Source organism: Euprymna scolopes, chromosome 44 (assembly GCF_053919585.1).
Source record: "Euprymna scolopes isolate OS-2025 chromosome 44, ASM5391958v1, whole genome shotgun sequence".
In the NCBI taxonomy this organism is placed as follows: domain Eukaryota; kingdom Metazoa; phylum Mollusca; class Cephalopoda; order Sepiida; family Sepiolidae; genus Euprymna; species Euprymna scolopes.
Window position 1 is genome coordinate 57,189,939 of NC_136525.1, and position 13,072 is coordinate 57,203,010.

The following is a 13,072-nucleotide window of genomic DNA, read 5'->3' on the forward strand; positions in this document are numbered from 1 at the left end:
TCTCTTCTTTTAAAACTTTACAGCTATTCAATAGTTTTAGCCCTTCTAAAAATTTGGTTGAATCTTGCAATTCATTCCCGTAGTATGTACATCAATTTGATGTGTTTCAAACGACGTATAATCGCAGAATCCTCTCTGACTGCAAGATCAACAACCATTTAAAGTTGGAAGGTTTGTATAACTCCAAGCAGTTGCCAACAATGAGGAAGGCGGAATGAAGATCGGTTGTTATGGAAACCAAAATTCTCTGTTGGATCTCAGGAATTACTCTGCATGACCCTATCTGTCATGAGGAGATCTGAAGTCATTGCACCAATCGAGGACAAAATGACAGAATGATGGCTCAAATTGTTGACAATGCTGAATGAAACTGTCGCAAAATGCACTTTTAAATTAGAAGTTGCTAGCAGCAATTATGAGTGTGTTTTTTGATGCAGACCTTCTCGATGTGTGAAAGAATCAATAAGACTACATAAACCGAATCCAATACATACGTCTTGTATTACTGTGCTATTATGAACCCTACAAAACATAACAACAAGGCTTTCAGACCAGTCTGCATACTTGCTATTGTCAAACGAGATGAAGTCCAGCAGAATTTTATTTTGCTAAATATAAATTTGGAGGAAATTAGAGTAAAGAACCCACTCCAATCATCTATTACATACAAGGCAAATGTTTAATTGTACATCCAACTAATACGTGAAAAATACACAGCAATCAACCAAAAAGTGGTATTTGTTAAATCAGCGTAACCCTGGATGTATAATATTATCCATTATGCTGACTCGAGTTATGCGTGTGTGTATGTCCAGAGATAGGATTGGGAAAAAGAAGAAAGGGGGGGGGGTGAGGGAAAAGAGAGGTAGTACAAGTTATGTTACACTTTTGCCCGGGCAATGTCAGGTATCCCTGCTAGTGGAGAGACTTTTTAGAAGAGTTCTTTATTTTTTGCTGATTATAATTAATCCTGTCTTGTCCTATTTTCCAATATGACATATCTTAATTGTTACACAAAGTAATTGAAACATTGAAAATTATATGGTTGCCTCATTTACTCCGTCACAAAAAATAACGATCATTTTAAATTTTGATTTTAAGAGTATTTTTTTGCTATGCATCCAAATTATTTCAGTGAGGAAGCCAATTTGGAAAACAGTTATCATGGACACACATTCGGTTGATTTTGTTTTAAATGAATACTAATTTGGATTGGAATGAGACTTAATCAGTTCTACACTTACCTGTATTGTTGTCGTCCTTAAGTATTTCGTAGGAGCTGTGGAAAGAAAGAAAAGATTTTTATAATAAAAATACTAATTATATTTAATAATATTAATATATTTCTTTCTATTTTAATCAATGGTCGATCTTTTTATGTGTGACATTTAAACACTATTGATTATGTCTAAAGTTCGATCTTTGATAAAAAAATTATAATGCTTTTCCCGAATGCTACTGATAGCAATATATCTGGAACACAATCACAAGCTCTAAATCTAAAAAAGAAAACACAAATCTAGCTTTCCCGGAAATATCTGATAATTTTGTTTAAGTAGCTTTCATTCTACTTAAATAATTGTTATTATTTTTCACAATTTTAATCGATGAAGTTGAAGTTGAATGCAACTTTTCTACTTTTTTTGCATTCTGTTATTCCATAAAAATTCCATCAACCAATCCCCTGCTTAGCTGGTTGGCCCAATACCATACTGAATGATACCATTTTGTTCTCAAGTATGTGGCAAAGCTCACTAAAGTAAATATATCAGCAAAATAGCTTAGTAAGTCATAACCATATATATATATATATATATATATATATATATATATATATATATAGTTTTAAAAATAATAGGCGGAAGTTTCTCGAGAGCTCTTTCGGCTATCGAACTAAATAATATTGTGCCAAAAGTACGGGGACACTAAATAAATTTATTTACGTTTAAAAACTATTAAAATATTGGCACAACGAGGGAGGAAAAAAAAAGCAGGAGAAAAAATTCAAAGTTCCCCAAAGAGAAACAATGCGTTTGATGTTTCTTTTTGCCGGCACAAAGAAGGTTGACGCACCGCAATAGAGACAGACTCCAAAATCTTTAAATGGTTTTTGGAGTCTGCTCTATGTAGCACCTCAAACCAATCTATTTTATATCTATTGGCACAGCACGGGTTATCAACCAAATGCTGGCCAATAGCAGAGTCCAAGGCTGCAGAAGGAGGGAGACCACCAGACCCCATCCTCCCTTGTCTGATCTTCGATGGAACATGCTGGTTTATACGAGTCAAAAGGTGCAAGAATGTTCGCCCAACATAACCAGCATCGCACTGGCATCTAAACTGATATACAATATTACTATTTTGGATGTAAGGCAAACTATCCTTGCGAAAAGACGGAAAAGCAGGTCTCGTAGTATATACCAAATGCAAAGACACAGAATTGAAGCAGTCGTAAATACTTCTTCGAATCTGTTTGGAAATTCTATTACTCCCCTCCCCAATCCATGGTAATTTCAAATAAACCGGGCATTTCAAGGGTCCAAACTTTTTAGGGGATTTAAAATCAACAACCTTTTGGAAAATACAGTCATCAATAAGGTCAACAGGATAACCATTATTGATGAATATTTCCCTATATATATATATATATATATATATACACACACATATATACAGATATTAGAACTAGCATAGATGATGTAGAATCATTTCTCTTAGCAAACTACCCGGATATCTTAGCATAAAGTGAAACTAACTTGCACTCCTCCATCCCCTCTAACATCTTTAACATGTCTGGTTATCTTCCATTTTGTCGTAAAGACAGACACATGCACAAACTTGGAGTCTATATTCGTAACTCACTCTCCATGACTAGGGAATCTAAACTAAAATCACATGACCAGGCCTTCATGTGTTTTAAATTAACTTTACAACATAGCGTTAGCTACCTATATTTTCTTTATCGCCCTCCCTCGACCCAGGACTGTACTCATGTTCCCACAGGGAAGTTCTAAAGTAAACCCCACACTCCCCAATGGTTTACTCCTACTTGCGCAGCTGCCATTGCTCAGAGGCAACATGCATACCACAGATTTAGCCAGCATAAGTCCAGTACAAACAGACAAAAGTTTATAGAAGTAATTCTAAGAAAGAAGTAGCGATAGCTAAGAGAGAATATACCGAAACCACCAGGGAATGCATTGAAGCACAGAAAGTAGGAACTTGTGATTTCTGGTAAATCTACAACAGTGTAATAAATAATGGGCCATTCCCTCACTATCCAACAATCATGAGGTTGTTGGCATGGCAACCGAGAAAGCTAACATGCTTGCCCGTCAGTTACCTGAAACTCTACTTTGGATCAAGCAAACCACTCCCTTTCCGATTTTCCTTTGCGGACAAAAAACACATTAGATGATCTGAAAATCATCCCTTCTCAAGTACATGATATCATAAAAAACTAGACACCTCAAAAGCATGTGGACCTGATCTCATCCTGACTGTACTATTTAAAAAAATGCTCTGCTGAGGTTGCTCCAGTTCTCTCCAAACTCTTCAATAAATGCCTAAACTAATCATGCTTTCCTGACTGCTGGAAAACTGCTTCTGTGGTACCAGTTTACAAGAATTCTGGCAAAACTCACCCATTAAATTATTGTCTCATTAGCCTCCTCTCTCTTTTTGCCAAAATATTTTAGCCCATAATTAATCAAGTTCTATTCCACCACCTTACAGTTGATAAACTTCTGTCTGACCAACAATATGGATTTAGGCAAGCCTGTTCTATTGTAGATATTCTAATTGTAATCTCTTAACGTATATCCCATGCGCTGGATAAAGCAGGGGAGAGGATGGCAGTAGCCCTAGACATATCTAAGGTTTTTGACAGGGTATAATGGTCTTCTCATGAAAATCAGATCCTATGGTATTACTGGATTAATACTTAACAAAATTAAATCCTTCTTAAATAAGAGAAGAATCCAGGTTGTCCTCAATGGTCGTACATCCAAACAATATGATATAAATGTGGGTGTACCTAAGGGGTTGATCCTTGGACCTTTATTATTCCTGATGTTTATAAATGACCTCCCTGATAAAATAGCCTCCAGATGAATATATTTGCTAATTACACCACACTCTATAACAGACATGAGGAGAAAACGAATAAATACATATCCAAGGAAATAGCGGTAATCCTAGAGAAAGACCTCCTGTCTGTAGTGGAATGAGGTCAAAAATGGATGGTAACGTTCAATGCTGCTGAGACTAAGCTTGTTTCCTTTAATAATTACGAAAAACCTTCTCAACCACAAATAGTTATGGCTAAAGATACATTACATGAAAGAACTTCATTCAAACTCTTCGGCTTAATGTTCACAAGGAACAATTGGAACAGATACATCAATAGCAATGTCCAAGGCTGCTGCAAAGAAGCTGGGCTCTCTCTACTGTGCTAGAATGTTACTTATGCCTGAAAGTATCTTGTACCTCTATAAGCCGACCATTCGGCCATGTATTGAGTATTATTGTCACACTTGGGCTGGTGCATCTGCTACTAGTCCTTCACTTCTGGACAGGGTCTAAAAGAGAGTCACCAATCTGATAGGTCCTGAACTGTCATTTAAGCTTCAACCTCTGTCCCATCAACGAAATGTTGCATTCCTCTGCCTGTTTTAAAAGTATTTTCATGGTGGATGCTCTGATGAACTACAACCCCTTGTACCCCCCTCGACGTAAACACCCCTGACAAACCTAACAAGCAACAAAGTTCCACTCTTACACAATCGAGATTCCTAGATGTACAAAAGCCTTTTACTCTAATAGTTTCTACCCCAGAACTGCTAGACTTTGGAACTCGCTTCCGGGATTTTGCTTTCCCAACTGTACTGACACGCAGAAGTTCAAGTCTAATGTGAAGAAACATTTTGCTGCTCAACTCCCTACATAGTATTCTTCCAACTTATGCCCCTGATAGTAGGCCCCTGCATCAAAGTGACAATGTGCATTGTTTGGGGTAAAAATGTAAAAAAAAAAAAGATAAAGAAAGCATATATGCATATAAACAAATGCATTATGACATTTTTTCTGTTTTAGATAGAATGCATGATTGAAAATGTTTTCGTGATACTCTGGTTTGGAATGCATGTTATGAATTTTTTTTTTTTTTTACACAGTGATCACCACTTATCGAGGCCTGGAAGCCACTCAGGGATAAGGGTTATTGCAAGTACATTACGTTAGTGTGGAGATTTGATGAAGTGTTTACTTAAGGGGGCAGTTCATTAGGAATTTGTTAACATTGGACTTGAACACATCCAAGTTGTAGTCCGGTGGGAAGCAGGCAGACGGAACAGAGTTCCACAGGCATGCAGTTCTAAGAAAGAAGCTTTGTTCCTGGAATCCGCGTTTTGATTTAGGCACAGATATAGAGTGGGGGAAATTATTGACAGTGGCTTTAGCTAGACGGGTGTTTTTCGTGAAAGATTGGCGAGGGGGGGACCAGAGATTGGAGTTCAGACGAGCACCTGCCTCTGGTTTGGAATGCATGTTGTGAAGAGAGTAAACAACCGTAATACCTATTTATATGCTATTTGGAACGTGATTTGAGAAATATTTCGAATTGTAAATATTTGCCACTTTTCTATTTTAGATTGAGCTGCATATAAAAGTTGTTGATTGATATTTTAATTATGTTATTGAGGATGAGATTTGATTAGATTATGTCTCGTCCCTATATATATATATATATATATATATATATATATATATATATAATAAAAGAGGCACAGAAATTCCCCTCTGGACTAAATACTGTAGGTTTGCAAGAACAGATGCCACATACAAATTTATTATGCCTAAACTATTATCAGCTATCTTCTCTAACTTTTGACCGCCATCATAGACACATTTATTTGCTATATTATAACCCCTATTACTTCATCCTAGGAGAGCCATCATCTACAGAGGAAGTAGTTCTAATTTTTCCCTCTCTTTCTATAGTCCTCTTCCTGCCACCAGTCTACACCCCAAAAATATATACACATTCTTACTATGCCCTCCAGTCACCCTTCTTAACTGGATAATAAACTCCTATACACAGCATTAACTTTTCATTTCCCTTACACAAAATAATGATTTCTCCTTACACATTTTCATCCCTTCTCATTGGTTGCTACTTTCTCAACCCGCTTATTCGAGAATAGATACCTTATTGAATAAACAAACACATTGGCTTTTAAAAAAAACATTTTTTTTTCTGTTTCGTTTTCCTTTCTCCCCACAATTTTAATTAACTTCTTCTACTGTTGTCATTTCAACTTATTGTTTTATGCAAATTAAAACAAAGACATAATCACGATATTTGAGGTTTGTAATACCAGCAGGCGAACAACAGATTTCGTAAACATATACACACGGACACATCAACATACACAAACCAAGCAAGTTAGATTATAGGGAGCCATGCTGGGAGGCAGATGGACTGATACTTACACATATATATATACAGTGATGATCATATTTATTGGCACGGTAAAATAAAAGTTAAATTTTGTCTAATAAATTCTAAAAAAGGGATTAAATTAAAGAAAATAACAAAGTATATTATGTATTTTTAACTGGCCTTTCCGATGCAGCAATCGGATTTTAGAAAAAATAAATAACAAAGGAACAACAAACATAATTGCAAAAAACCCTTGTTCAAAATTATTGGCACGATTTATTTAATAATCAATTGTATAGCCTTTGGCCTTGATTACCTTCCTCGGTCGCTTTTCATAGTTTACAACCAAGTTGTTGCACTCTTCAGTAGTAATTTTAGCCCACTCTTCCTGACAATAATCCTCCAATTGAATAAGATTCTTAGGCTTCCTTTGCATTACCCTCAATTTTAATGTTCTCCATAAATTTTCAATTGGATTAAGGTCTGGGCTTTGTGATGGCCACTCCAAAACATTAATATGATTGTCCTCAAGCCATTTCTTAGTCAGTTTAGCCGAATGCTTTGGGTCATTATCTTGCATGAACCACCAACGACGACCAAGTGAGAGCTCTTTAGCAGAGTCTTTCAGGTTTTCATCCAATATTTTAACATAATCTTCCTTTTTTATGCTACCTGTGACCTTAACAAGTCGCCCTGGTCCAGAGGCAGCAAAGGATCCCCAAAACATCAAACTGCCTCCACCGTGCTTCACTGTGGGTATGGTGTTCTTAGGCAGGAAAGCTTCGCCAGATTTTCTGTAAATATAAGACCCTTTATTATGGCCAAATAACTCTATTTTCATTTCGTCAGTCCATAGAACACGTTTCCAGAATGCAACATCTTTATCAATATGACGTTTTGCAAAGGCTAGCCTTGCTTTCAGGTGCATAGGCTTCAATAAGGGAGTCTTTCTCGGACGACATGCTTTTAAACCAGCTCTCTTCAAAACTCTACCAACTGTATGTCGAGATACATTCACTCCAGAGGTGCTCTGTTCATCAACAATCTCCCCAACAGAGATCCTTGGGTTTTGTTTTACTTGTCGAACAATTTTCCGTTCATCTCTTGGGGAAAGAATCCTTTTTCTCCCTCTACCCTCTAAACTCATAACGTGGCCTTGCGATTTGAACTTGTTTATTATGGCTCTAACAGTGGATTTGGGAAGGTTTAGCTTCTTTGAAATCTTATCATAGCCCTCCCCATTGGTATGGCATGCTACAACAAGCTTCCTGACGTCTTCGCTGTGTTCCTTAGTTTTAACCATGGCGATTGAAAATTATAATTTAGTCACTTATAATAGTTTAAATAAATCGCTATCTAAAAATTATCTGAAAAAAATTATTCACTGAATTAGCGTTAAACAAGCATAATATGGCTATAAAAAAGTTCAGAAAGCACGTAAACCGGAAATTGATTGATATTATACTGATACTAAAAGAAAAACAAAGCCGTGCCAATAATTTTGAACAAGGGTTTTTTGCAATTATGTTTGTTGTTCCTTTGTTATTTATTTTTTCTAAAATCCGATTGCTGCATCGGAAAGGCCAGTTAAAAATACATAATATACTTTGTTATTTTCTTTAATTTAATCCCTTTTTTAGAATTTATTAGACAAAATTTAACTTTTATTTTACCGTGCCAATAAATATGATCATCACTGTATATAGAGAGAGAGAGACAGAGGGCGAGAGACAGAGAGCGAGAGAGAGCAAGAGGGAGACAAAGAGTGAGAGAGAGAGACAGACAGACAGACAGGAATAAAATATTCTTTTTTATTTTAGATGACCATTTTCTTTGCTTTTAAATACTACGCATAGAAGTTTATGGTAAATGTGTAGTTTAGCGGCGTAAATTATTTGACAGATAAAATATTATAGAAACTATTTTTATATAAAACATTATTAGACCCAAAGGCTTAAATAAAACCAGCAAAAAATTCATTTTTATTATTTTCATAATTTTTTATTAAATTTAATGTACGATATTCGAGGCCGCCATATTGCTTTTAAAATTTGGCCTTTCTAAGGTTTGACAGATTAGCCTTTTGAAGGCCAAATTTGGCCTCTTTCATACTTTTTCATTACAAAAAATATGGTAGCCAAAAATCATAATTTGGCAACATCTCGTACAGATATCTATGAAAAGTTTACTAAAAACTGTATACCATCTACATACAAATTGTTGAAGAGCACCGATCTCTATTTTTTTTAATTTTCATTGATAAGAAGTTGAGTAAAAACTCTGTAAAAAAAAGTGATGATATGATAAATTACTTACGGAGCTTCCTCTTGGTGAATAATGTACCTTTTGATAGATGGTTCCTAATAAAACATAAAGAAGAGAGTAAACAGTTTTCATTGTCAATCTTAGCAGTTCTGCTGTTTTTTAAACTTTGTTTCAAAAATATATTTTATTATTAGAAAAAAAAAAATAAATTTTAAACTACAAGTTTTATTTGCATTGCGATTTAATTTTAAAATTGCATTGTCTTATAATCTAATAGTTTTATTTGAAAGTTGCATTTTATGATGTTAAAACTTAATGCCTTTACATTATTATTAGTGGATGTTATTAAAATTGAAACTATAGATTGTAATTGAATTCAAGAGTTTATCATTTGAAAATTAGATTATATTTTATAATCAAATATTTTATTCTACGTGTATGTGTGTGTGTTGGAAAAATAAAAAGCAGTAAAACAAATACACTTATTTTCTCTGTAACAATTTAACAATAAAAATAAATGACAAAATAGCTTGTACATAACATAGAAGGTGCATGCAATTTGTGTCTATTGTCTAGTAATTGCGGATTTAAATCTGATGGAAATCAGATTAATATTCGATCTGAAACTATCAGAAAATTCTTTAAAGTTAAACATTTACTTTTAAATCTAATGTTCTCCTAAACGAATCATTGGATTTCTATTAATGGTTTCCAAATAAGGAATTTATTATTAGTGAAAAATATCAGAATTAAAACCAAACTGCATATCATATTAACATTACCTACAGGCATGAGACACGGAAGCTTCTGCATAGCTTAATAGCTATAAAAATAGCTTCATAACTTGCTAAAGTTTATCAAAAACTGCATACTATGCATGCACAAATTGTTGATATGCACCAATCTTTTTAAAAATATATTATTTAATAAAACTCAAAACGAGAGACATTATTTAATGCCTACATTTATCTTTATTATAATTTACTTTCATTGATAAAAGGTTAAGAAAAACTATATGCAAAAGGGTAATGATATAATCAATTACTTACAGAATTTTTCTCTTGTGCCCAGCTTGTTGATGGATCCTAACAAATGATTAAAAGAGGGTAAAAAACTTTTCATTACAAGTATTTAAAGTTTTGCCATTTTTCTGTAAGTTGGTTTCAACTTGATTATTATTAGTGGAAAATTACCAGAACATAAGTTATTTTTTTTTGCATTGGAGAAGGTATATCATTGTAAAATTAGATTACGTGTTATAATTTTATTGCCTTGAACTTTTATTAGCTTACATTGATTATTGAACTTAAGGCCCTTAACATTCTTATTAGTAGATATTATTCAAAATTTTAACTACAGGTTTTATTTGCAAATAAATCACCAGAGTTAATCATTTGATAATGAAATTATATAATCTAATATTTTCATTCCAATATATATATATATATATATATATAGTAACGTCCAAAACTAAGGGACAAAATTTAAAAATCTCATATTTGTTAGAAATAACAACTGTGAAAAGCTGAAATTTTGACAACTCGTAGTCGTTATCAGCCATAATAACATACTTAAATTTGAATCATTTACAAAGAATAGAAAAAGAATTATAACAATTATTTATTTTCAAAATAGGAAAGTAAGGGACAAAATTGAGAAAAACAATGTAAACAATATGCTATATTCAATGTTTTTGATTTTCTCTAAAGAATAAGTCTTAGTCATTTGTAAACGTTACATCAGCCGGCACCATGGCGAAACACCCAAAACTTGATTACTCTGTGAGACAAGCTATTGTAAAGCTACACAAGGAAATTATATCAGATGTGACGAGAGAAACTGGCTTAATAAAAAAGAACCTTCAGAAATACTTAGAAGCAATCCCTGGAAAGTCAAGCTTTAAGGAAATACAGATAGCTGACATAAAGGGAACAGTGTCTATCCTTTAAAAAACCCTCGGATATAAATTTAAACTGTAATAGAATCAAGTGTTAGGAAGGAGCCCCTTGATCTCTTCAAACTAACAAAAGTAAAATAAAAAATATTAGAGCTACTCTGGTGATTTTCTTTTATTTTGCAGGTCCGAGTAAACTTTATTTCAATTGCTTCATATTACTGATACATTTACCAAACTCTGTCGGAATCTTAATTATGTCAGGTGGAGAAGTGATTGGAAACTAACCATTACCAATTTAGAGAAGCAATTGTGAGAAGTCGGCTGCAGTTGTGTTTCCAGAAATATAATACCAAATTTCATCAAGATAGGTTGAGGTGATGGGGCAGAGGAGAGTGATCATAAACAAGTTAGCTGTTGCTATAGTGGCGCCCTGGGATAGTGGGAGTTTATGAAAAGCCGTACGAAATAAAACCTTAACCTTTGACCTTGAAAAATAGTGTGCACCATCCTTACTTGAGAAACAATCATCATGCCAGGTTTAGTCATGATTGGTCCAGTGGTGTGAGCTGTAGGAGAGTATATTATATATAGACTCTGACCTTGACCTTTGTTCGTAACCGTGAAAAATGGTGTGCACCATCATCATGCCAGATTTAGTCATGATCGGTCCAGTGGTGTGGGCTGTAGGAGAGTTGTACTCACAGACACACACACGAACGCTACTACTTATATATATATATATATATATGTTGTTAAAAATATAAATTTTATAATTATTTATAATGAGCTTTGTTTTTTGCATGATATATTAGGATATTTAAAAAATAAATTTTGAATATACTGAAGTGTAGTAAGAATACAGGTTGTATAATACTGTAAATATAAAGTCCAAATAAATATTAGTATCAATATTTATAAGACGATAGCAGGCAGATAAAGAAAACTCACTATGCAAGATAGAGCAATAATATAAATGGAAATTTTGAGTTAAATTATGTATTAGGTTGGTGCAAAAACAATATCGTTTTCTTACATATGTTACTTTTATATATGATTTCTGTATCAATTCATTGATATATATAGCCATGTTATATATCATTTTAAAGCACGTTTTTCGCTCTATCGAATCGTGTTTTTCGTTACCATTCTCAATTTCTTCATTCATTTTTTTTAGGCTTTTCGACAGCATGGACAAAATTCATATCTGCATGATTTTCTTGTTCCAGTTCAAACTAGGCCGAAATCTGCCGAGATGACAATGATGCATTTGTCCCAGGAACCACTAAAGAATGTGTGGTACAATGGTCATTTAAGAAATTTCACAATGATGATGAAAACTTAGATGGAGACGCTCGCAGGCAGCCAACTACGGTTGATAACAAACATTTAAAAGCCTTAATTGAAGCCGATGAGCCGTTCCATATAAGTTATTAAATTTACCAAATTTTCATTACTAATGATTACTATATTGACCAATTTCTACTGTACACTCTTTAACCCTTATCCTTGAGTGGCCTCTGGGCCTTGATAATGTGGTGATGCCTTTGTAAAAAAAAAACAAAAAAAACAACCCATTCTTGAGCAGATTGTGACATGTGATGAGAAGCGGATCCTCTATGACTACTGGCGACGTTCAGCATAGTAGTTGGATGCCAGAGAAGCTCTAACGTATGTGCCCGAGATTGATCAATATGAAGAGACCAATTCTCTTCCATGACAATGCTCGCCTAATATTGCTCAACTAACCCTGCAGAAGCTGGACAAATTGGGCTAAGAGACTTTGCCTCATCTGCCATAATCACTGGCAAGAGGTCCAGTGAACAACTGGACAACTACCTACACAAAAAGTGCTTCAAAAGCAAAGATAATGCCGAATCGGCCTCCAATGACTTCATCGGATTTCTATGCTAATGGTATAAATAAACTTGTTTCTCGTTTGCAAAAATGTGTCAATTCTAATAGTTCTTATTTCGATTAATAACGTTTAAGGTGAAGTTCAACGTCAAAAAACATTATTTTTGCACCGACCTAATATAATTACAACAAAATTTATTGTTTGACAAAGGAATACAGATAATTATTCAAGTCTTTTTTCTTTAACCCATGGATTTTCGATAAATGGCTTATATCATCAAAGGAAAAGTTGAAAAATAGATATAGGTAATTATGATTTTTGCTTATGACACTATTCAAGTCTCCATGAAGAAGTTTTTCTCATGCAAAGCCAAAATTATTTTCAGCCACCCTTCACAAGCACAGACCTAGGCATGTGGTTAGGTCTGTAGCATATAAGTGAACCTTTCAAAATCATATAGGGTTTATCTACTTCTAACTTACATTTTTCGAGCTAGAGCATTATTTGTGTGAAAAATTAGCGAAAAATGGGCCTAAATTTGTGACAAAAATTTTTAAAGTCGTCAGAAAATGTCATATTCCAAATTTCACTTACCCAAGACACAAAATAAGGC

The 13,072-nt window shown here is 34.0% G+C and overlaps 1 protein-coding gene across 1 annotated transcript in view; it reads right to left on the minus strand.

Moving 5' to 3' along the window:
- Positions 1-1,166: 1,166 nt before the first annotated feature.
- LOC145268635 (uncharacterized) overlaps positions 1,167-13,072 on the minus strand; it is a 69,144-nt gene continuing 57,238 nt past the window's right edge. The window contains exons 24-26 of the mRNA XM_080124112.1: positions 9,757-9,792; positions 8,759-8,802; positions 1,167-1,279 (exon numbers count right to left, since the gene is read on the minus strand). Coding sequence (XP_079980238.1) covers positions 1,225-1,279; positions 8,759-8,802; positions 9,757-9,792 — 135 coding nt within the window. The 3' untranslated portion in view covers positions 1,167-1,224. The remainder of the gene's footprint in view (positions 1,280-8,758; positions 8,803-9,756; positions 9,793-13,072) is intronic.